At 38.7% G+C, this 26,515-nt stretch overlaps 1 protein-coding gene across 1 annotated transcript; it reads left to right on the top strand.

Moving 5' to 3' along the window:
• Positions 1–26,350, top strand: LOC118854383 (cytosol aminopeptidase-like). The gene is made up of 13 exons (XM_036764742.1): positions 1–262; positions 2,025–2,140; positions 2,761–2,815; positions 4,287–4,392; positions 5,442–5,601; positions 6,598–6,762; positions 8,623–8,781; positions 13,073–13,197; positions 15,392–15,480; positions 16,821–16,923; positions 21,399–21,478; positions 24,784–24,893; positions 25,781–26,350. The coding sequence occupies exons 1-13, from the start codon at positions 137–139 to the stop codon at positions 25,977–25,979; spliced, it is 1,593 nt and encodes a 530-aa protein (XP_036620637.1). The 5' UTR covers positions 1–136; the 3' UTR covers positions 25,980–26,350.
• The last annotated feature ends 165 nt before the right edge of the window (positions 26,351–26,515 follow it).

Below are 26,515 nucleotides of genomic sequence, written 5' to 3'. Positions count from 1 at the left end.
CCGGGCAGCCTGTGGCTGCGCGCGCCGCACGCGCTCCCGCCGCCCCGCCCCCTCCCGGCTCGCGGGTTTCGGCCGCCAGCCCCCTCCCTCCCGCTCCACGCGCCCGCCGGAGGGCGGCCCCTGGCGCCCCAACAAAATGATGCTCTCGCTGCCTCTTCCGGCACTGAGGCGACTCGGCGTCTGGAGCCTGGGAGGGAAGCTCCTCGCGTGCCGGGGCTTTTCCATCTCGTCCCCGCTCAGCCAAAGCAGAGCCATGACCAAGGTCGGGGGCCGGGCCGGGGTCTCGGGTTGGTGCGCGGAGCCGCGCGTTCTCATGGCTGCGGGCGGGAAGGGAGCGGAGCGGAGACCGGCGCTGGGACGGGCCGGGGGGCGGCTTTCCGCCGTCTTCTCCCGCGGAGACGGGTTACTTACTCCACTTCTTAAATCACTTTGTCCCGAGAAGGGAGCACGTGCGCCCCGCCGCGCTGCCGGAGGGACCCGTGATCCAGGAGAGTCCCAGAGTTGTACAGCGGGGGAAACTGAGGTCATCAGAGGAGAGGCGACTTACCTGACCCCTCTCCCCCCGGAGAATTAGCGGGGGCCAGAACGTGGGTTCCTTGGCTGCTTTCGGATGCTCCTAGCGTGGGACTGTCCGGACCCTCCCAAGACCCTAGGTCTCGAGCTGGGACTCCCCAGCCCCCCCCCCCCTTTTGCAGGGCAGGGAACACGTCCAGGGTGGTTCGGGGACTCGGCCTGGGTCCCAGAAGTAGGGTGCAGGTGGGATGTGAGGTTCAGGGGTGAGGGGCTTAGCCTCGGGGGCCGGCACAAAGGCTTCTCTTAAGTAATGTCCTCGGAAGCAAGGGCGTGCGTGGGCCGCGACCGAAGCCCCTTCCCGGCCCTGGCCTCAGGTGCGCCCCCTGTCCAAGAAAAAGGCGTGAGTTAGCCACATTCAGCGGGCCGTGTGGGAATAGATGGGAAAGTGTGGGATCCTAGAGCCTCCCTGGACCTCGGGGCCACCTCCCGCAACGTGCCCCTTTTACCGAAGAGGACCCGAGGCTCAACCCAGGTCCCACAGGTGTCATTTTAAGGGTTAAAGCTGGCATTCAAACCAAGGTCCTCGGGTGTGCTTTCCTTTATGCCTGCAAACCGTCTCTCCAAGCATTTCCAAAGATATGCTATGTAGATAAATATTCTATCAAAACCATTGTGGCTCCTCCACACATTGCCGTATATGTCCTTTGACAAGTCACTTAGGATCTTGGACTTATACCAGGAAGGACCTTAAAAGACCATCTCACTCAGACTTTCTTTTTACAGAGACTGGGCTAGGGTCACCCGGATAGTAAATTGCAGCGCCGGAGTTTGAACCTAGGTTCTCTGTTTCCACATCCAGGGTTCTTTTCACTGTGTCACACTTAGCTTCACTGATACTCAGTTTCCTCCAGTAAAATGGGGATTAGATGATGGTCTTACCCTATGCAACATACTTAACCAGGTTGTTTTGAGGAAAACTTGTAAACCTTAATGCACTCAATGAATGAACTATTGTCATTTGATGTCTTAGACCTACAACACGGGGGCGGAGGGGGTGTGGGTGTGTAATGGAAGCAGTGGTCATGGGATGGACTGATTCATAGTTTCACTTCAGATTTTAAACTTTCATTTGTAGAATTATATTCATAAAATCATGTAACAATTAAAGGAATCTTAAATCAACGAATCTAGTTTTATCATGTTACAGTTGAAGAAAGTGGATCCAGAGAATTGGAGTACTGTATGACAGGTCACACACCTGCTCTGTGGCACTTTTTCTTTTTCTTATATTGGGAATCTGATTCAACATTAATGCCTAGTACTTCCCACCGACTTTCCTGGTATATGTGTTATTAAGAAAGCAGTATCAAAAGGCAATGGGACTTGATTCAAGATTGAAACAAATCACAGTCACGTATTTGTAAAGATAACAGTTCTTGTGGAATCATTTTGAAAGTAAAAAGTCATATATTTTTACATTTTATGTTTATGTCTTTTACATCTGTTTTCAGGGCCTTGTTTTAGGCATCTATGCCAAAGAAAAGGATGATGATACTCCTCAGTTTACAAGTGCAGGAGACAAATTTGATCAACTTGTCTCTGGAAAACTCAGAGAACTTTTGGCCCTGTAAGTTTTTAATCTGGTGAAGTCTTCTCTTCAAGGTTGGGGAAAATTATTTGTATGGATTAAATAGAAGTCATTTTCAAGCTATTTAGAGAAAGTAATTCATTATACCGTCATTTTTATGAGGAAAGATAACCCAAAATAATTTGTATTTGGCTTTGGAATAGAAAAGGAGGCCACTAAACCATAGCCAAGGATCTCTGCAGGCCGTATGTCAACTTAGAAAACCACCTATTAACATTATGTTCTACTGTGTTTTTGTTTATTTTGTTAAATATTTCCCAATTACAGGCTGTGTGTTTGACACTTCTGCTCTAGAGGAGTAAAAGTTGGGGGAAGGAAGGAGCCATAGGATGGCCCACTGAAGTTGAGAAAGTTGGAGAGGGTTTTGAATGTCAGACACAAGGGTCTAAAGTTCCAGGGGTGGGGAACCTGTATGCAGGAGTCAGTATAGCACTACTAGAACGCTTTGAGCAGAGATAATTATGTGATTCATTGTGTGCATCATAGAAATGATAACCTTTGAGAAATAAGTGAGAGTTGAGGTATATGGGCATGACATTCCTATCAAAATTGAGGTAAGTTGTCATTTTAATGAACAAAACCATTTTTTCTCCTTTCAGATCTGGGCCTCCACTGAAGGCAGGCAAAACACGTATATTTTATGGTCTTCATCAGGTAGGAAACAACAGTGTTGATAATGATAAGTCATACTTATGTTGGGCTTTATAATTATAAAGTACTTTCAAATTTACTGTCTGATTAACTTGAAGATATATTATTTTTTGAAGACTCTTAAGGTACTCATTCCAGTATTAAACAATCATGATTCTCTTCATATTGACTTTAATTTTTTAAATACCTCGGTTTCTCGTTTTCTCATAGAATGTTACTACTGCTTTTACGTTTTATCTAATTTTTGTTATAAATCTTTAATTTTTATGTCACATTTATTTCTTAGTATCTCTCTCTCTTTTTCCCTCCTCTACCCAAGGATCTATCCATGGTAACAAAAATTTTAAAATACAGAAGTGAGTTCATCAAAGCAAGCCAACACAGTGACTGAGAATATATGGAATATTTCAATCTGCAGTCATAGGATCATAGATTTAAAACTGGAAGGGACCTTGAAGTACCTTCAGTCCAACGCCTTCATTTTATAGGCAAAGAAAATTGAGGCTCAGAGAAGGCTCACTGACTGGAATAAACGGAAGGAGGAACATTGTTCTTAGTTCCTCAGGGTCAGGCTTGGTCCTAAACTGGACAACATCCAGTTTCACTTTTTTGTTCCTTTATATAGTTGTTTGTTCTTAATATAGTTGTATATGTCCCCATCCTTTTCTGGATTGTTTGTATACATTGTTTCTTTTTAATGGGTTTTTTTTTGGTGAATTTATTTATAGTTTCTTGTAACACAGTATTCTTCAGCCCAATTGATGGCTCCCTACTTCTTTCTAGTATGAATATTTTTTCTCTATTAGGGGGCCATTATCTTTCTTTGACCTGTTTGGTGTATATGCATAGCCATGGGTTCTCCGAGTTAAAGCAGAATATTCCAAATTGCTTTCCAGAATAGCTCCACTAACTGTCTTTCTGTAGCCCTTCTAACATTGACTATTTCTATCTTAGTCAATTTGCTGGGTATAAGGTTTAAAAAAAACCTTAGAAAAGCCTTATAAAGAAACTTCAGAGTTGTTTTGATTTGTATTTCTCTTATTAGTCACTTGGAGCAATCTTTCATGTGGTAGTTAATGGTTTGCTCTTCTTTCAAGACTTTTTGTTTGTATCCTTTTATTATTTGTCCTTTGGGAAATGACCTGAAAGCTCTTTCCACTACACTCTGCTGTTGCTGGAAGACTTCTTACTGTAGATCTCTCATAGTCAGAAAATTCGGGCTATATTTCAGTAGCCCTGTTTGTCACAGAGGCACATGTAAAAACTTTTATAAAGGTACAGGAGCCCAAAAGAAAGAAAGATTACTGTTGGTTCTGCCCTGTATTGGTCAAAAGCAAGTAATAGAAGATGGTGGTAGTGCTTTCCATCTGTTTCACCATACACATAGCTTAGTTTGTATTGCTTCTTAAAATGAAAACATAACGATTGAATATAAAGAAATTAAAAGTTTTGGATTTGGATGTTTTTGGTGTAGGACTTTCCCAGTGTTGTTGTAGCTGGCCTGGGTAAAAAGACATCTGGAATAGATGAACTGGAAAACTGGAATGAAGGCAAAGAAAACATCCGAGTTGCTGTTGCAGGTTATTACCTTTTTAAAAAATTTAATGTTCATTAAAGAAGGTCCCACGAGATCTTGGTGGATTTAGCTTTGGAAACTGTTTTAAACAAACAGAAAAGGATGTCGTGAAGTACTGTGTTATTTTGAGTGTGGGGTTGACATTATCGTGAGTATTGAAAACTTATTAATTGAATATTTAGTTTTAGTAACTCTGTGGTGTGATTCTGCTTTTCTTTTATGATAGCACTCATGTGGGTATAATAGTTTACAAAGCAGCTTCCTTACAACAGCCCTGTAAGTTAAGTGATGAAAGTAATATTACTCCTACTTTACATATAAAGAAATGGAGAATCAGAGGTGAAGCTGCTTGCCATGCAGGGTCTCATGTGACAGAGTCAGAAATTTAGATATCCTAACCCCAAGGCCTGATGTGCTTTCCACTTCGTTGCATTTTATGGGAAATGTGACAATTCTGGTATGCGCCTATGTAGTTCTATTTCTTCAACAAAGCAGCTTCATTGTTTGACATCCTCTAAATAATATAGGTTAAACGTTTATATTTGTAAATCAAAGCAGACAGAAGAAAAAGTATTTGAATGGCTCTTTGTACGTGATAGTTGTAGGGAAATAAATATTAGACCAATTTACTGGCTGTCACTTGGGAGCTGAGAACATTTTTCAGCCTAAAAGGAAGTTGTGCAGGAAGATTGTGGTTAAAAGATGCCACATAAAGTGATTTTAAAGCAGTAAAAAAAAAAATCAGTGTTTGATCTTTGACACCAGCTGCATCATAAATGCTTATTAAGTTTGTCAAAGTTTATGTTGAATGATAGCTTCATTATTTGAGTTCCTCAGGTTTTGCTGACCTAGATATTAAGTCATTAATGAAGTGCCATGTTAATATTGGACTCTGTTCAGTTGCTTCATTATTAGTTTGTGTCATCTCTTTCCAATGAGCTTGGAAGAAATGTGGGAACTTAGAGCATCAGAAAAACCTTGTCCTTGTCCCTTCTGCTATCCCCATCTATCCCTGGAAGCTTGATCTGCCTTGTGATGTGTTTTTTCTTTTAGCTGCATGCAGACAAATTCAGGACCTGGAAATTACTTCTGTGGAAGTGGATCCCTGTGGAGATGCTCAGGCTGCTGCAGAAGGAGCTATTCTTGGTCTCTATGAGTTTGATGAGCTAAAGCAAAAAAAGAAGACCGTAGTTTCTGCTCAACTCTATGGGAGGTAATAGGACAGAACCAAATATGTGATCTAGACTAAAAGACCAGGGGAGTTTTAGAGTTTAAAAAAATGGAACCTTGGAAATTATCTAGAATGGTGGTATCAAACTCACTTGTCTCAGAAAACCATGATTTAACAGTGTTGTATTGCATTTTATTTAGTTAAATATGTCCCAGTTACATCTTAATCTGATTCCTGTGTACTCGAGAGGTCCTTAGGTTTGACACCTCTGGATCCTGCCTAATGAAAGTGTCAGAGCTGAGAGGAAGCATAGCAATCATCTGATTCATTCCCCCAACGTCTGCAGATACTGAAAGGGAGGCCCAAGTCACAGCTTATTCAAAGTCACATAGGTGGTGAATGGATGAATGAGAAGAGGATCCAGGTAGCCCAGTTCAGAGTCCAAGGCTCTTTCCACTGTACCCTGTTGCGATGTAGTAGAATAAGAGAATGAAATGTTAAAGCTGGAAGGGACCTGAAAAATAATCATATCCAATTCCCCATCCTTTTCAGATGGGAAAACTGAACCCTGGAAAAATTAGATGAGTCGCCCAAATTCACATGGGTAGGAGATTTGAATCTCGATAGACCTAGACTAGTTCCCTGACTTACTGTCCATTGTGTTTTCCATTATGCTTCAACTATGTTGAATTAAAAGTTTATCTAGCACCCAGTATTCCTTTTGATGCCCCTCTTTTGTTTAAAATAAGGTACAGTGCTACTGTGTTCGTCTGAATATGGACCAAACTTTCTTCCCAAATCTGGTTTAAGACCTGAATATAACTTGTAATGGGTGTCTTGTACACATGTGCATATGACATAATACATGTATGTGTTCTATATATTGCAACACCATTATGAATGTGTAACGTTCTCTGTCAAAGAGATATCATTGATATTCATTGATGGCTTATATTTGGACCAGTACAACAGCTATAAAATAATCATTGTTGAAGGGAAGGTCTTTCCTAAAATGACATTTTGCACAATTTTGTTTAGTGGTGATGATGAAGCTTGGCAGAAAGGAGTTGTGTTTGCTAATGGGCAGAATCTAGCCCGACACTTGATGGAAACACCAGCCAATAAAATGACTCCAACCAGATTTGCAGAAATCATTGAGCAGAAGCTCAAGAGAGTGAGTAGCAACACAACGGTCCACATAAGGTACGTTCAGATTATTTCTCATGCAGGTGGGTGTGCAGATGCTTAGGTTTACATGTTGCCCCCATTTGCATGAATCTTTCGTTTGATTTAACCTTTCAGTACAACTGGAGATAACTTCACATGAAATAGAGATTGGTTTTGAAACAAATGTCTTGAAAAGCATCTTAAGAAACTAGTGGTGGTGGTGAGAATGATGGTGGGTCACGTTTATGTATCACTTTGAAATTCATCAAAGACTTCCTTTATAATTGCTGTGTGAGCTAGAAAGCACAAATGGTGTTATCTCCATTTCCAGAAGAGGCGGCTAAGTCTCATATACTTGCCCAGAGCCACATAGCAAGCCAATGTTGGACCTAGGATTCAAATTGATGTTTCCTGACTGCAAGTCTAGCACCCTTTTCACTTCATCGTCCTACTTCATGGTGACAGAATCATTCCCTAATTTTTCACCCACATGTTTCTTATAAATTTCTGCATCCACCACTTCAAAGTATATTTGGAGATCTGTAGCTCTGGTCCCCACAGCCCTCTTGAAATTACCTCGTAATTAACCTTCAGTTTGAAAGATTATGGATGAACCTTCCTTTAAGCAAGCCTGATGTGTGAACAATCAATGAGAAAGATGGCTTGGAGGAGGGTGGGGAGAGGGCCAATAGCAGTAGACTTATCTCTATTTTATCTAAAAAGATAAGAGGAACTGTCTTAAATGCCTTGCTGATTTGCTTTGAAGAGGGCTTTTTCATTATATGAAGCAATTTGTTACAGAATTCTTTTTTTTTTTTTTGTTACAGAATTCTTGTAACAAATGCCTTCAGTATATTTAAGGCAGGATTTGATTTATACATTTTCTGGGAACGTAAGCATTGTATAAACTGTAGTACACCTGTAAGCTAAAATTAAGTACTCAGTACAGTATCTGGTGTGTTTAATATGTTTTAGTTGTAGGAATTTTTAAAGTTCCACAAAAGCACCTCAAGAAAGAACGTCTTTTTTCCCCATGAAAAGAAACTAGTCGGCATTTTGTGAGATGACACTGGATGGTACTCCAATGTTCGCGTGTGTTTGTATGTAAAATTTCTACAAGGGAAGAACATTTTTTAAAAACCACATTGCTGAATTGCTATTTTAAACTATAAAATACCCACACTGTTTCCTTCTTCCCTTTTAAGTGACTTTTAATTTTAATTATACTTTTTGTGATATGTGTATGTATATACGAATATGTACTTTATTTCTTCTTGAAGATTACAGGCTCTTTCTTCATTAAGCAATAATATGTTCTAAATAGTTTTGCAAAATGAATAGTCAAGTACAGTGTGTTACTTCTTTCAAATGTCTCAGCCAGTGAAGGGGGAGTAAATTGAAGGAATATTTCTTAAGCTATAGGAATTACTGATATGTATCTGCCTAACTTTGTCCTTTCTGGCTTAGCGTCCTGTTACCAATGGGGACTAGAAATGAACAGAATTCAGTCTTAAATTTCTACACTGCAGAAAGGACTAGTAGTGATAAATCATTAACGAGATCAGAGGATTTTAGGACTTAAAATTGCAAGTTACTGTAGATTTCATCTAACTTAGCCCCCACATTTTACAGATGAGAAAACTTAGGAGATCTGCTGCCTTCGGCTTTTAGGGTAGAAACCACGGGAATGTATACATTTATTCCCCCAAACCAAAGTAAATTGTAGGGATTTGAGAAACTACTATCTAAAAATGCATGTATATTTTAAGTACTCTTACTTAAAGTCTAGAGACAGTAAGTATATTTATATATTGATATTTTTAAACTTCTTCTGAAACAAAAATAGTAAAATACGTTTATTCTGATTTCCTTCTTTCCTGTATTCCCTCATTGCAGGAACAAATCTTGGATTGAGGATCAAGCAATGGGAGCCTTCCTAAGTGTCTCAAAAGGGTCAGATGAACCACCAGTTTTCTTAGAAATTCACTATACAGGCAGTCCAAATGCAGATGACTCACCTTTGGTGTTTGTTGGAAAAGGAATTACCTTTGATAGGTAAATTTACAGCTTTTATATTAGAGTGAACTTTGTAGATTTTTTTTCTTTTTTTTGGATTAGACTTGTGATTTCATTGGTGTAGAGAGAGATTTGGACTTTTGGACCTTTACCAATGCAGGTCCATAAAAATTTTGAATAAAATAAAGCCAAGAACAAGTTACTGGTACACCAGAATGGTCTGGACATTGATTAATCAGACTTTTGGGGCAAAGTTATTTTAAAAACTGTAAATTTCCTATAAATCCACTTTTCTGTATTTTATCCAAAAAGATAGAGGAACTGTCTTAACTGCTTCTTTGAAATTTAAATGTACTGTGATTAGAGCATTCTTCTGATCTACCTCCTAATTTAGTGACTGGGGAAAAAAAAGAATGGGAAGTTAGTTTGGCAAGATCTATGGTGAATTCATACTGGTTCCTAGTAATCATTCCCCTTTTTATTGCTCACACACCGTCTATTTAAAAGAATAAGAAATCCATTTCAGAATTTTGCTGTAGATCAATGTCAGAATTGTATGAAGAGACCTGAACTCATTTAAGGCAGTTGGGCATGCTCTCTTGCCATCCTGGGCAATCCTGGCATCCGTGGGCAAACCCATGGTGGGGCTTTTTTTGTTGTTCTTTTACACTTTCCACTTTGTAGATCATTCTTCTGGATTGATACAACAGAAACCAAATGGAAGTTAATCTGATTTCTTTCATGTTTCCCTCCTAAGGAATGGCATTATTCTTTTCTTGTTTGACATTTACCTCTGAATATAACTAAGAGTGCTTTTTTAATTGTTCTTAGCAATGATCTCAAGAGTCAGTTAATTATGGGTTCCAAACTTTTTGGTGCTATCCTTTGGTTTTTCAAACTCTTACTTGTTTGTCATTCTGTGACCGTCTTTCCATCTGTAGTCCTTTTAAAATATGAGTTCACTGCAGTCACACAGACTTTATTAGATGCCTTCTCTGTTTGGCATTTATTCATTCAACAAACCTTTAGTGCTTGCTGTGTACAAATCACTGTTAGTCACTGAGGGAGATGATGGTGACATTTAGATAAAATGTGATTCATACCTTTGTGGGAGCTTATAGTCTGGTAAGAAGATACGACCCATGCAAGTATCTCATGTGCCTTTCTTTTTCACCAGGAGTATTTGTGACTCTCATTGTAAGAATTTCTTTTTTGAGAGCCTGCTCTCTACTTTGAGCTGTCTTCTCTGAGAATCTTTGGCTGTTGAACCATACCTATCTAGTGTAAACCTGCCTTCCTAAAGTGTTGTCAACTGGTAAAAAAAAACCAGTTTGGAAGAGTCTCAGGTCCCCCTGCCCCCCAGAATGCAAATATGCTAAGGTGAATTAACCCAGGGATTATTGAGGACATTAGCTCTTTTCTGCCTTTTTGCAGGAATGTTACTGTTAGGATTAAGTTTCCTACTATGTATTTCTCATTCCCACTTCACTGCTTCTCCCTTCTTATTAGGCAATTTAGAAAATATTCTCACTTTACTGGTTCTGTAGATAACAGGACAGTCTCATTGGTATCATACTGGCTCTTTGTCTGAAATCATGTGTAAAGTTGAGACCTGATGGGCTTTGGGCCTTTGAATGGAATGCAGGTGGGCCCCTTATGTGCTACCCAGCATGGGCATAGCAGCCACGCACTGAGATTTGCCCCTGCTGGCAGCTGGTCCCCTTTCCCCCTTGTAAGTGGCAGCCAAGTTTGTTAAAGTTCTTTTCATGCAGGTGCTCTTCATCCTGAACTCCCCTGTGCTACAAGTATAGAGAAGCTGTCAATTTGTCTGATATTTTTTTGTTTGGCTATTGAGATTTCTAAGATGGTAATCACAGTCACTGTGCTCACCATTATGCTTTTCCAACCAGTTCTTCCTTGTGGGTCAGAATGAAATGCTTATTTTCTTGGCTTTTATCTTAAAAGACATAAAATTGTTATGTGTCAGAGAATAATCAGGGCAACGGCCGGCATTTATAGAGCTCTTTAAGATTTGCAGAGTGGCTTCTATATATGGGTGCTTTCATTTGGCCTATACAACAATCCCGAAAGGTAAATACTTCAGGTATTATTATCAGCATTTTACAGATGAGTCTCAGAAAAATTGTGGTCACACACCTAGTAGTTAGTCAGCAAACACTTCTTAAGTACCTGTTGTGTGTGTCACCTAGATCTCTGCTTACAGCAAGCCTACTGCCCTTTCTACTATGTCACAGTAAGGAGAAAGTGGAAATCAATGAAATCTCTCTCGGAAGTTCTTACCTTGTGTGTGTGTTTTTCTTATCATTTATTGCGCACATTTTGTAAATACCCCTTTTAAAGTTGGTATTTTGGGCACCTGTAATTCTAAGAGTAACAGCCGGCTGCTTCTTGCCAGCCAGTACTCATTCTGTGCCTGTGACATAAGTGAGAATGATGAGCTCAATTTTCTAGGTTAGCAAACTGGTAAGTCAAAGGAGGAAATTAACAATGGGGAGGCTTGTGGAGAACTTGGTACCTGAACTAGGTCCCAATTGTAATCTTCTCTAGTGTCCTCTTATATGCTGTTTCCCCTTCTTTTTAATTTCTTTTGAGTTAAAATATCGCTAAGAGATTTTATAAGGGTAGATTTGGAGCATGTAAGTTCTAGTCCTGCCTCATTGTACGCTTGGCTACTTGGTAACGTGATCGTTGGTTCTTGTACTTTAGAATTTGGTTTGGGTTGATAATTTACCCTTTAGATGTTTATTTCTCATTTTCAGTGTTCCCTACTGTAGGACTTAGCATGAATTACTGAGTTGTAAAAGGGAGAAAACTCACATGCTGCTTTTATAGGGGGCCGCAAGATGAATTTTCTTATGTCGTCTTCTGTGCAAAGCTTCCATGTACAATTTTAAGGCACCGTGACCTCAGTTTCTTGGCTGGATAATTGGACTACTTCCCTAAAATCTGTGATAAGATTACCTATTTAGGATGTTGAATCAACAAGCACTGTATTAAGCACTGAGGTAACGAAGAAAGGTAAAAAGTAGGCCTTTCCCTTGAAGAGCTGTTGCCTAATAGAGGAGAACATGTAAACAGGGACATACAAACAAGAAATATAGAGTACAACTGGAGATCATTAATAGATGAAAGACTTCTTATAGAAGGTGAGATTTTAGCTGGTACTTGAAGGAAGCCAAGAGACAGGAAATGGCCAGTGAAAATACAGAGTTGAGAGATGGAGGGTCTTGTTTAAGGTCATTAGCATTCTATCATAAAGTATGTGGTTAGGAATAAGGTATGAGAAGATTGGAAAGGTGGGAGTGGTGGTCATGAAGGGTTTTAAACACTAAATAGAGCATTTTATATTTGATTGTAGATGTGTTAAATAACCACTAGAGTTTATTGAATGGTTGGAAGAGAATGACTCGGTCAGGCCTGTGCTTTAGAAAGATCAGTTTGATAGCAGAGTGGAGGATGGACTGGAGTGAGGGAGACCAACCATCAGGCTGTTTCAGTGGTCCAGGCATGAAGTGATGAGGGCCTGTACCAGCATAGTGGCAGTATCAGAGGAGAGAAGAGGGCATGTTGGAGAGATGCTACAAAGGTAAAATCAACAGGACTTGGCAATAGAGTTAATATGAGGATTGAGCGGTAAGGAGTTGAGGATGATAGCTTGGATATGAGCCTGGGTGAGTAGGAGCCTGGTGGTAATAGGAAAGTTAGAAAGAGGGAAAGATTTTTATGGGGGAAAGTAATGAGTTCAGAATTTGAGAGGCCTATGGGACATGCAGTTTGAGATGTCCAGTACGTAGTTAGGGATGTAAAACTGGAGCTTAGGATTATAAATAAATCTAAGAATCGGCAGCATAGACATACTTGAATCCATGGGAGCTATGAGATCACCAAGTGAAATAGTACATAGAGTTAATGAGATAAAAGGTAAAAAAAAAAATAGGTAATGTTGAGGATTAATGAGATGATAGTGAAAAATAATTTGAATTCCCTGATGGAAACAACTATTTGGCAACAAAATGTTATTAATTTTTTATGATACACAGTAGCAAATATTCTTATTTACCATAACCAGACACTATAGTTTTTTTTAGAATAATCTTGATGCTTTTAAGAGTGTTACATGTTGATTGTGACAAAATTAAAAGTCCTTAAATCTTCCATAAGTAAGGATTCTAAATTATTTTTGCCAGGTGTCTTATATGATGTTTAAAAGAATTTTGAAGGTTATTCTCAGAAAGTAAGTGACATTGGGCATATCTGTCTACAGTTGAGACCAGATTTCTCATTAACATTACTCTCTGTTTTTCATCAGTGGTGGCATCTCAATCAAACCATCTGCAAACATGGATCTTATGAGAGCTGACATGGGAGGGGCAGCAACTATATGTTCGACCATCATCACAGCAGCAACTCTAAACTTACCACTTAATCTTATTGGTAAGTCAGGAGTGGGGAAAAGGCATGGGAGAATTTTATAAATATCTGTGTGTCTTGGAGAATTGGTGAATCATAGTGGTTATATAAGCAAGTGAAGATGGTGGAAGGTTCCATTGCTGATTTGGCAGCTGCATAGACTTGGGGCTCACTGGATTATAGATCTAGAGCTGGGAAGAAGGATGTTAGAAGTCGTCTAGTCCAGGTCTCTCATTTTATAACGAAATGGAGCACTAGAAAGGTGAACAGATTTGCTCAGAATCACTTCAGGAGCAAATAGCAGAGAGGAGATGAGCCCAAAATATTCATTAATAGGTTGGTGTCACTTTGGAGGGAGTTTTCTAGTGCAGTAGCTCTGACTGTCCTTGGTCCTGTGCTCCTAGAGCATTGGATGAAGGCCTAGAAATCATGCTTTTCACGTTTGTAAATGACGTAAAGTTGGAGGGACGGCTAACAACGATGAGTCAGGAACTCTAATGATCTTGATGGCTAAGAATGGTGGGTCAAGTCAAACAAGATGAAATTGAAGAGAGAGAAACAGAAAGTTATTTGCTTGGATTAAAAATTGCAACTTTTACAACAATTAAATGGAAAGAACACCCACAAAGCAAAAGGGATGTTGCAGAGTTACAAAGGAACAAGCATGACCCCAAGGAAGAGAGATGAGAAGACACTCCTACTTCACATTATACATATACATATGTGTTCAAACTTTTTCCTTGTATTGATTGATTTGCTGATTTTTTTCTCATTTTCCTCTTTCTCTTTTATTTTCATTAACCTTAAAAACTTAACACACTTAACATGTGTGTGTGGGATGGCTGTCTGAGGAGAGATGGGAAGGATACTGGGAAAAATTCTGAAATTAATTGAAATAATAAAAAAAATTTTTTGGAGGGGGATGGCAAGGCAATTGGGGTTAAGTGACTTGCCCAAGATCACACAGCTAATAAGTGTCAAGTATCTGAGGCTGTATTTGAACTCAGATCCTTCTGACTCTTGGGCAGGTGCTCTATTCACTTCACTACCTCTCTGCCCCCCCCCCATAAAATTTTTAAAAAATTATATTGAACAAAAAAATAAACTTTTTCCCAAAGTCTAGGATGTGAGAGGTTTAGATCATTGCTATGAAAAATATCTAGGGAGACTTAGTGCCTTGCAAACTCATCATGGGTTAACAGTGTGGTGTGTCACTGAAAAAACTATTACAGTTATCCCTTTCACATCTTGGGGGTTAGGGATGCAGCATTCCTGCAATCTGGAAAATCCACATAAAATGTTTTTTCCCTCCCTTCATACCAGTGAAGAAATTATTATGGTATTAAAAGATAAAATATGTTGATGTTATACAATACTATATACATATTTTGTGAGTTTCTGAGTTTCACTGTGTCATCTGTGGCTTCCACAAAACTACCAAAAAAAATTCCCGTTTAATTTCTTATGTTGACCCTCGATGTATCAAAACCATGATGGGGAAGGTCACAAAGTGGAAGGGAGAACTGTCCTATCGCATTAAGCATTATAATGTCCAGAATAGAGGAGACAGTATTCCTACTGTGCTCTTTTCTGCTTCTGCATATCTCAAGGTCACTCCACACTTGCAGCATTAAGTTCAGTTGTTGTCACCACATTTTAAGGCCATATACTTCATTAGGAACTGTTTTGCAGTGCTCTTGCTTTGTTTAATACAGGTCAATATTTGTCTGTCCTGAGTTATCAGAAGCTCCTCAGATCCAGGAACCCTCATTTCTGCTTTTTTGGTATCTTCTCTCCCCATCCCCATCTCTTTCCAAGCTGCTGCACCATTAAGTACTCACTATGTGATTAGTAAATGATGCTTTCATTGATTTGAAAAAAGCCTTTAAAAGTTCTGCTGGCTACCCAGTAGCTTCTTTCTAGGCAAGCAGAGCCCTCATTTTTCATTTCTAAAATAAATTGTGTTGTGTTATACAGAAAAGTCGATTTAGAGAACAGGTTGCTTACTTTTGCAAAAACATCAAACATCACAAGTTTTCCAGCTGGAACTTTACTCAAGTGAGAACCATCTGATAATGGACTGGGAGAGGCAGTGGTGTCTTAGGGGGTAATCCCCCTCGAGAAGGAAACTTGTCTGAGTTGTTCTACACGCAGTTCTGTGTCCTTTTGGTGAAGTTAATAGTGTGTTCATTGTGTACGTGTGTTTGATTCCCCTCAGGTTTGGCTCCACTTTGTGAAAATATGCCCAGTGGGAAGGCAAACAAACCAGGAGATGTTGTTAGGGCGAAGAATGGGAAAACGATACAGGTATTGACATACATTTGTTGCATATCATGATTCAGTGATCATCAGGTGAATTATCCAGGGATGTGAAAGTGCTTTGGAAGAATGTAAAACATTCTGCAAATCTACCCTGGTGCTGTTTTTTTCAGAATCAAAATTCTCCCTCATCTCATCTCTTCCTAGTCCCACCTCACACACAGTTTAGTGTGTCTTACAGTAATCTTTTAATGGAGAGAACCTGAGACTTGGAGGTGGGAGGGTCGGGGTGGGGAAGCCCACAGGGGCAGGGCAGTGAGTCCAGGGTTAATACTTAGTAGCTGTGTGACTATGTTGATTAACCTTCCTGAGCCTTGACTTCCTTGGTTTTGCAGATAGGGGTAATACTTATTGTGCTGCCTGCTTCACACAGTTGTAAGAAAAGTGCTTTCTAAGCCCTAAAGCACTGTATTTGAGTTACTGTGTAATAAAATCTAATACTGTTCATTTTAAATGAACCTGGAATATAATCAAGGTGTAGTTGTTCCATGTTAAGTTTATTTTAGAACAATACAAACAAACATCCCTGCAGCATGGATGCTGGCTTGCTGTGACTGGATCTCTTTCTCCCCACTCACTCCCAATTTGTCTCTTAGAAGAAAAGGAACATAGCTGAAGTATATTGTCATTTATATGTAGCTTTTATGCTGAGGAGTGAGGCTGGTCCTTTGTAGTTCTTGTCCGTATAACATTGCATCTCAACATCTTTTGATTTCAGAAAGCATATTAATTTTTTTCTTTCTCAAGATGTTAGAATGATGGTATAGATCGCTTTTATTCTGCTTCTAAAAAAGCCCTCAGTTGGCAATATCGAGGGGGATGAAGTAAGCATCAGATTGATTACAGGGGTATTTAAGACCCTTTTTCAATTAAGTATCTCATGGATAAGTCCTGACTGATGAGCATGTAAATTGGTCATTTTGCTCTCTGAGAGAACATCATCAAACGCAGCTATTGTGGCAGTGGCCATTTCTAATTGATTACACCTAAATCATGAAGAAAAGTGGTTTGGCATAAATAACTCTTGAGTCCCAGCCCTGGATTCCAGAACCAGCTCCAGCTCTGCAACCCCGGCCAGCCAATCTCTCTAGCATTGAACCAGAGGTTCCCTAAGGGCCCTTGTAGACCTTTAAATTTTAGTGTGGTGGTTGTGAGTGCATGAGTTTTAGTGCCCTACAAGGCTATAAACTCAGGGCACAGACGGCATCTTGTCCAGGATTTTATCACCCAACACCAGGCACGATGCTCTGTACACAGGAGATGCTTTAATAAATGCCTTGTTTGTTGAATTGAATCTTAGTTTTTCTTACCTTTTCTTTTATCTGAAGGTTGATAATACAGATGCAGAGGGGAGGCTCATATTAGCTGATGCTCTCTGTTATGCCCACACATTTAATCCAAAGGTTATAATAAATGCTGCAACATTAACAGGTAACAAAATTTTCCTTTTACTTATTTTCTTTAAGAAGAGTTTATTTGCTATATTGTTTAATGCTTAGAAGATCACTCTTTACACTTTAACACTTGTGTTTGAAGGTTTTTCAGCATAATAATAATTAGATTTTTTTAATATTACATATGTTTTCAAGTTTTTAGCCTCTAGTGTCAGAACACACAAGTAATCTGATCAGAGTCGTCCATCTGGTGCATTATTTGGAAAATGGCACCAACAGATGTTAGGACTGCCCAAAAAAGGAGAGAGGTATTTATCAGAAGTTCAGACTGTCCAATTTGGAGTCAGACAATCTGGACTCATTCCCTTCACTGCTGCTTTTTAAGCTGTGTGATCATGGAAAGTTACATGAGCCCCATCTATAAAAATGGGGATGTTTTACTACATTATCTAACTTACAAGATAGTTGTAGAGAGTCTTGTAGACATAATTTACCGTACTACTTGTCATAAATTTCCCCATAACAGTCATAAGGTCATCCTTGAATTTATCTAAGAAGTGTATTGAATTGATGTAAATATTCTTTGTATTACCTTCTTAGTAATGACTTTGCTGTGTTTAACCATGTATATTTTATTTGTCCTTACACAGCTTCAATGGCTGTGCCTTAATCATAACATCCAGGGATTAGTGACCAAGTTTGGTAGTTCAAGAAACCACCACTTGGTTTCTTGAACTTGATTATCTGATTCCAGGAAAAAGAAACTAGGCGATATCTTTTGTTTGGCTTTGTATTTTCAAAAACAGGAAATAGGTGGAGCATGAACTAAACTAATGAGTTTCACTTTGGTTCCTCACATGATTCTAGAACTTAAGAGCATGGAGAGGGAACTGAGATCACATTTATCAAAGCCAAGTCTTGCCACAGAGCCACCTAGATCTTTTAATGACTTTTCCAGATTGGTAGATCCAAAGAAGGCTGTGGGTATTCTACCTAGATTTCAGCAAAGCATTTGACAAAAGCCCTCATACTGTCTTCTTTAAACAAGATGAAGAGATCGGGCTATGTGATCATCTAGTTAGTGGGATTTTATCTTGGTCAAGTAACCAGATACAAAGACTTCCGTCGATATCCACTTGGAGAGAGTTGCCTAGTGGAATGTTGCAGTAGCTGACGCATAGTACTCTGTTCTTGAATGTTTTTATGACTGACTTAGATGAGGGTATAGATGGTATTTATTGAACTTGCAGATAGTGTAAAGTTGGGAATGACAGCCCTCACATTGGTAGTAGATGACAGTCAAGATCCAAAAAAAATCTTAACCTGTCAGAATGATGGACCATAAGGAAATAAGATGAAAATTAGTAGATTTGGGTGCAATATAGTGAGAAGTCGTGAGAGTTGCCCACTATTAAGTATCAGAACTGGAGTTCAAATCCCAGTCACTTGAGGTCAAATCTAATGTTCCTATGATCATTTCCTGCTGCGTTTCCCAGTTTATAACATCATTTACTTTACATCTCTATATACTTTTAGGTAATACCACTGCCTTCGTTAGTGGTACTATCTTGTTTATGTAGGAGTATGTTCACATATACCCATAGGGGAATATAAATAAGGAAACAAAGAGAGATACATGCTCCCAAAATAAAAAAGGTCATAAAAAGATCAATTTAGACAAAATGTTAAGAATAATTAAAGATGATGTGTTCCAGGTTACTGTTTTTATTAAAGACCATTTTTTTCTTGCTTGACAAGGTTGGGAGATGCTTCTCCAATAACAATAGTGACAGACTGAGGCCAATATCGTGTACTGATGAAATAGGCCAAGTGCTAGTAGAAGGGAAGCATAAATAGGTAACCTGAGTGACAGATGTGTTACAGAACATACATACAACTTGTGAGAAGGGCTTCCTGTGAGAAGACTTGGATAAATTCAAATAAAGCTTTATTTTAATGAGCGTGTTTGTGTAATAGCTTGTAATAGGAGCTTATAGATTATATTTACTTTGTTATTTAATAAGCATCCTTTCAGTTAATGATAGATGGGAGTAGCATAATACCAGTATTACTTAGCCCTAATACCACATTCCTTAATCATTCATGTGTTTTTTTTTTAATCTATTGGAGGTTTGATATGAATTAATCCTAATAATTATGATCCCTGACCCCTTCATTGTAACATGACTCAGATTTGCCTCCTTGAAAATTCAGGATCATTCAATAGTACTACCTCTGTAATTGGATATAAAATAATTGATCCTGTTTGAAGTACACAGTAGGCCCTTGAGTGCCCACCCTCCTGCTGGTTCTCATTAAGTATTTATTGATGATAATGTTCCATTACTTTTAGCACACAGATTACTGTTAATTTGATGCAGGACACTGAAATGATGTCTCCTAGTTTCTATTACCTTACAGCTCTGAATATAAACCACACATTTTTCCTCACATCTGGTTCATATAAAATCTACATAAACCTTATGAGCAGTTTCAGCACATACCACCTTGTACATATTTTTTTCTCCTCTTTCAAAGAGATCTTGTTTTAGAAGTGAGGCCTTAAAATCCTAATCCACTTACTTTTCAAGTTCGATTCCATCTTTCCCTTAACAGTTCTTAAGATAATTATGTAATACTTTAATGGGGTTAATGATATCTATTATCTACCTCAAAAGAATATTTTGAGAATAAATGACAGAACATGTAAAGTTCATTTGTTAATACCTTGTAAAAAGTTGACTAATATTGCCAAGATAATTTTTGAACCACTACAACTAACTCTGGATTTTGACTTGAATGTATGGGAAAGGAGCTAGAAACTGTATAATGTAGCATTTGCTACTCAAAACTACACAAAATTTATTAAGTTTAAAAATTAGACACTGACTGCTAGTCACTGTTATTCTCCATGAACTATTAGTTTAGTGTTATAAGTATCTATAGTTTTTTAAATTGTACGATCCTTTAACATTGTGAAACAATAGACATATCAGTAAGAAGGGATTTGGGTTTTTCTTGACTTAGCAAGAGGGTAAAACAAAAAGTGTCAAGTTAACAAGCATTTATTTAATAAGTGCTCATTATGGGGCAGCTAGGTGGCGCAGTGAGTAGAGCACCGGCCCTGGAGTCAGGAGGACCTGAATTCAAATGTGACCTCAGACACTTGACACACTTACTAGCTATGTGACCTTGGGCAAGTCACTTAACCCCAATTGCCCTGCCAAAAAACCGAAAAAAAAAGTGCTCATTATATATCAGGCAGAAGAAATGAATAATATAGAGTTCACTAACTAGACAATCTGCCAGTAACAGACTGACTCTTGGCTTAAATATTGTGTATTTCTTTTCCAATGACTTACTAGACTGTACACAATTCCTTAGAGGGTTTCAGAACACCTGTAAATGTTGTTGATTTTCAAACAGTATGCTAAATACATTTCTGATAATGAAATGTAATAGAAAAATCTACAGTTAAACAATATTATTCTTAAGGTGCCACAAAAAATGAGAATGTAGTTCAGTTTAATACCAATAAAATGTTTTTCCAAAGTTTTTTTTTTCCATCTTGATTTTTTAATTCTGAACTTTAAACACCAAAAAGAGCGTTTTCATACATAGCAGGAAACAAAAAGGAGGTCCTCTATGCAACTGAATTTTTCTACTGCTAGCTTTTTAAAATATAATAAATTCTGTGCATTACTTCTAAAACTATCCTGCTTGTTTTGCTTCCTTCTGACCTTTATTCTGTTGTCTTCTGTGTCTTTAAAAAAGTTTTAATGACCCTCTTCCCATTGAAAACAGAAAGAAAGGAACCCTTGTAACAAATAAGTATAGTCAAAACATTCACATAGTGGCCATGTCCCAAACTCAAAACTTTAAATAAAAATGTTAAAAAAAATTGGGGAAAAAAACCCGAAAATGTGTTCTTTTCTGCACCCTATTTATGACACCTCTTGTCAAGAGGTGGGTAGCACATTTCATCATAGGTCTTCTGGAGACATAGCTGGTCATTGCATTGATCAGAGTTCTTAAGGTTTTGAAAGTTGTTTTTCTTTATAATGCTGCTGTCCTTATAAAAATTGTCCTCCTGGATCTGTTCGCTGTCTCAGTTCATACTGCCCAGGATTTTCTGAAATTGTCTCCGTTTCTTACAGAGCAATAATTTTCCACTCCATTTACGTACAACAATTTTTTTCATCTGTTCCCCAGTCGTCTGTCTAAGGGGCTTCTTTAGATTCAAGTTTACTGTTTTTCTTTTCTTCTCTTCCACCCTACCCCTCCTTCAGGATCCAGGAGTTTTGTTTTGCTTGTGATTTTCTCTTCATGGTATCATCTTCTTAACATCCAAACATCCATTTTGGAAGGTCTTCCCTTAAAGTCTAAACTTCTGACCAAGATAGTAGCGGGGGAATTATTTTTAAAATATAAATGAAGACTTCAGCTCAGAGTAGTTCCCTGCCCCCTCCAAAGTGACTGAAAAAATAACTTTTTGGATTTTTTTTTTAACAGGGGCCATGGACATAGCTTTGGGGTCAGGTGCCACTGGAGTTTTTACCAATTCAACCTGGCTGTGGACTAAACTCTTTGAGGTAGGATGTGTACTAAGTTTTATGATCTAAAAGATAATCTGCAGAACATTGATTGTAATACACTGATTTAATAATACTCTGTGTAAGACTTTTCCTCTTTAAGTTGAAAACTTACCATAACAGACTAAATCAAATGACTTTTAATGGAAAAAAGAGAGAAAAACCAACTTTAATAATTTTCTAATGCTTCATCATGGCTTGGAGGCTAAGCTTTCCTGAATGTTGCTGGTCTAATGAAATGTAAACTGGCAGATTCTACCAACCTGCAAATGTACTATATGTCTACACTGTGAGGATCAGCCTGGCTAGGTTGGGAGTGGCTCATCACCGTTACTATTGACTTTCAGGTTGTAGTTTTGGTTTTTTGGTTTTTTTTTAAATCAGCAACTTAAATAATGACACAGTGAATGACTTAATAACAACAGCTAGCATTTATATAGCACTTTTAGGTTTGCAAAGCACTTTAGGAATATTATCTCATTTTATTCATACAACAACCCTAGAATGTAGGTGCTATTATTCCCCCCATTTTATAGATGAGGAAACTGAGGCAGACAGAGAGTGGGTTAAGTGACTTGCCCAGGGTCGCACAGCTGGTGTCTGAGGCCAGAGTTAAACTCAAAGGGTTTGTGATCTGTGTCAACAGAATACCCACAGGGACAAAATAAATCAAAATTGTGGGAATAATATGCCCTTTGCCTTCTCTTTCCACTAGCTTTTAGGCTATGATGGTTAGTGAGATACAGCTTAAAGCTTCTAATAAGCCAGGAACACTTTATATTATTCATAGCTTGTTGGGATAATTTTCTGAAATTTGATCATTAAATAATAAAATAGTATATGGAATGAAGCTTTATCTGTTGGCCAACTAGTGGCCTATCCCAAGATTATTCTCAGCTGACAAAGGGATTAATAATGAAGGTCAGGAATGATGCTGAGTTATTAACTGAGCAAAGTCCTTGGTCTCTGATCTAAAGCCTAAGGTTGCATATGACTGAGTCTCACATAGTCCTGTTGAGTTATATTTCACTATTTCAAGGAACCATCTTAGCTAGGCTGGTTCTTAGAAGGCAGAAATGATCATTTGGTGGTCTGTGACAAAGCTTTTCTTGTGCTGGTGTTTCTTGTCGAGAACTCCTGGTCCCTTCTATGCTATGCTGAGGCATCAGAGTAGGAGTTGAGTGTGTAATGGCCTCATCTGTTGTTAAGGCACATGGGAACGTCATATCAGAGTTGTGGTTCCCTGAGCCTGGTATGTGTCAGGGCTCCAGCCACTGTAGCCAACCTAGTCCCTCCCATTGCATTCTTCTCTGTCTCACCTCCAGCTGCTCTCTGGTTCTGGAACCGGTTTGATCTACTGCCCCTCAGCCTCTAGAAGGCACTGAACTCACACCTTATCCTGCCCGTGGAACTGCAAGATCTTTTTGTTACTTTACCTGAAATAAAATATGAATTTTTAAAAATTTTGATTTCCCAATTAAGGGAAAATAAATCAGCAAGTAGCATAGAATTAAATTATATTTACAGAGTATAGTTTGTTGACCCTGACTTAAGTTTCCACAGTCGAGAGACCAGAACACCCGACTCCTGCCTTTTTCTAACCTCAAACCTATCTCAGGTGAAACAGTACTCAGACTTACTAGTCCAATTTAGGTTTGGGTTGACATGCCTCCTGGGTTTGTCGGGATCTTCAGTTGCCCCTTCGTCTCTGCTTATCCTTTTCCAGCCCTGTGCTACACCCTTCTGGCTCTGTTCCTGTGAGGAAAACATTGGTTCTTTTCACCATAGAAATCCCTCTCCTAGGCCTCAGGTCATCCTTAACTCACTTTCTAGATATCTGCTTTTGTCTCGCTTCTGTAGATCTGACTTCAGATCCTGGGAGTTCTATCATCTTCCCCTGGCTGTGTTTTTTCTGACTTGCTTGTTTTGCCTGAAGCCTGTCCACCACCCAGGCTGTTGAGCCTGGTTTTACTTTTCACTGAACCGTGGCTTCTTCACATTCTGTTCTGAGCCAGCCCTGGGCCTGCTTTTGCTCATGAGAGTGTGGTGTGGTGGACAGAGAGTGGGGCTGGAGCACTGGCTCTGCACAGGCAGGTGTAGACTGTTGGCAAGGCTCTTCCTCACTGAGCTTCAAATTTATTTGGAACTACTCCTTCAGAAGGTGGTTGTGAAGCAAGTACTGTGTAAACCTTAAAAGGGAGGCAGCAGTGGGAAGAGCAGGGGTGTGGACTCGGAAGCCCTTGAGTTCAGATCCCAAATCTAGTGAGAATCTGTGTGATACTGGGCAAACCACTTCTCTTTTCTGGGCCTCAGTTTCCTTCTCGGTAAAATGAGGGTTTGGTCTAGGCCACTTCAATTCTAAGTCAGTGGTTCCTGTACTCTGACATAGTCATTAAAAAATGAGGGATTATTATTGAGAAGCAGCATGGTATGGATAGAAGACCAGCCTTGGTTTCAGTCCTTCCTCTGATCCATACTAGGGCCTCAGGCAGCTCTCGTGGATTATGAAATATAGACAGATTGTTGATTTGCAACAGTGGAGGAAGCTTCCATACTACTTCTGAGGACACAAGTCCAGATTCCCTATTCTCCCCTTCTTACCCCTCGCCAAAAAGTTATCAGCTATGCACAGCCTCAGTGGTTAAGGCTATGTCTCCCTGAGTGCTGGTTGTATAACACTTCCCTCTGATAGACGAGGCAGACTCCTGTCTCTTCCTGATTCAAAGCACTTGCTCTCTTTAGGGCTGTCCAATGATACTTTTTGTCCTGTCTGAAATACTTGTACGTTCACCTGCGAACTGCTTGGTTCTGAGCTCTATGAAATTCCCAGCCGAGGTTTTCACATTCACCCATTTCTCCAGGTTCTTTGCTGACCCTTCATCCTCCTCGGGAAATGGTCTTCCAGGATCCTAGGATTCATGTGTTAAAAAGCACAAATAAAGAAGTATATGTGTATACACACACACGCACACATACATATACATATATGCATATACATAGATATATATTTTTAAATAGGCAATTTACACCAAAGGAACAGGAGAGTTTTGTTCTCTGATGATGAATATGTCATCTTTTATGATGTTACCTCCAAGACAGCAAATCTAAACTCTCTTACCTTGCTGTGCGGTGTCTTAAAGAACTATGTAAATGAGTGAGCCATTAGTGGTGTGTATTTACTTTAACAATGAAAGTGACACTTCCCTTTGGGTAATTCATATTCTTATCTGGTATATTATTATAATAAGCTTAAGTAAGCTTATACAACTTTAGCATTTATCACTCACACCTTTGTCTTTCTGCAGGCAAGCACTGAAACAGGGGACCGCATGTGGAGGATGCCTCTCTTTGAACATTATACAAGACAGATTGTAGATTGTCAACTTGCTGATATTAATAACATTGGGAAATACAGGTATGTAATTAGCTGAAATTCATAGCTTTCATAGTACTACTAATGCAAAACAAATTACTGAAATATTATTATACTCTATTTTGTTCCTTTAAAAAAATTATGTTATACTCCTTTATCTCATTGGTTTAGTAGCTGTCCTTTGCGTACTGCAACTAGTAAAGAAATCTGAGGATCTAACTGATACATCTACAAAACTTCTTCCCTTTTTAATCTATTGTTACTAAATTAAAACTTTTCTGCTTTGGGCTTGAGTTGGGCCTGATTTCACAGACCAATTTGATTATTGTGTGTATAAATTCTCTTAGGGCGGGGGGGGGGGAGGAGAAGGAAGATAAAGAGCCACAGACTATTCCCATAGGAAGGAAGGAGTCTGCTTTGATAATTTTTTCTTTACTATTTAGATTATATCCAAAAATGAATATTGTAAAAATGATTTCTCTATGACCTCTTAAGTTTTTATTTTTTAATTTAGCTATTTTGATATGAATGTTATATGTACTCACACACAGAGGGAGGAAGAGTCTCTTTCCTGAAGAATTATCCCCACATACATTGTATTTCTTTGGGATTAAATAATTTTCTTACCAGAGTCCTATTCAAGCCTGGTAGATCCCCAGGGTTCTTGAAGGCATAATATAAACTCTGCCAGGTTCTAGCTATAAAAGCTTCAAATGTGGATATGTCTGTCCCCTAGGGCATAGCCTGATTAAGTTCTGCAGAAACTAATGACCAGAAGGTTGGCCACCAGTTGATTTTGTGTTTAACCACAATGGCTCATCTCCTAAGCCTTGGAGAGTTTGGCATGTGCATTGATAAGAGTACTCACACGTAGATTTTCAAAGTGTTGATGTAATTGCCTAAGCTTAAAATTTTGAATTTCTTTACAGATCTGGGGGAGCTTGTACAGCTGCAGCATTCCTGAAGGAATTTGTGACCCATTCTAAATGGGCTCATTTGGATATAGCAGGAGTGATGACAAATAAAGATGAGGTTCCATATCTGAAGAAAGGAATGTCAGGAAGGCCTACAAGGACCCTGACAGAGTTTCTAGTTCGAATGAGTAAAGATAAAGAAAATTCTCAGTGAAGTACTGATCTTAAAATTCTTTTATTTCATCTTAAATTGGATAGTTGGGTAAAATCTATGTTTTAATAATGGCTTCCTAAATCTGGAATAAAATGAAACACATTTGTCTAGGATCATGAATTCAACCATTTTACTTTACATAAATATTCAGCGATGAAAGGCAAATCTTACATAGGACCTGACAACAGATTTTTTAAAGATGTTTATAAATTAATGTTGATTGTTCTTAAAAAACCGTAATAGCCTTACAATTTATGTAACTGAATTAAGAGGTAAAATGCTAATTATTTTAGATTTGCTATGAGAAACCATGAACAAAGTTACTATGCACTGTTCTTAAGCAATAAACTCATCTTTGTTTGCTTTCTGGAGTTGATTGTGGTTTTTGTTCTTTAAACTCTGAATCTAATGATTTTCAATTATTTGGCCTCTCACTTTTGGCCTTATGTGACCACAATAGATTAGATTAGCTCATGATATTTCTGCCAATTTGATGCTCACTTTAGGCCTCAGCATGATGCTGGTAAATTTGCGCA

This window comes from Trichosurus vulpecula, chromosome 6, assembly GCF_011100635.1.
Source record: "Trichosurus vulpecula isolate mTriVul1 chromosome 6, mTriVul1.pri, whole genome shotgun sequence".
NCBI lineage: Eukaryota > Metazoa > Chordata > Mammalia > Diprotodontia > Phalangeridae > Trichosurus > Trichosurus vulpecula.
Note: the sequence above shows the minus strand (reverse complement) of the source record. Positions and strands in the feature narration are given on the sequence as shown.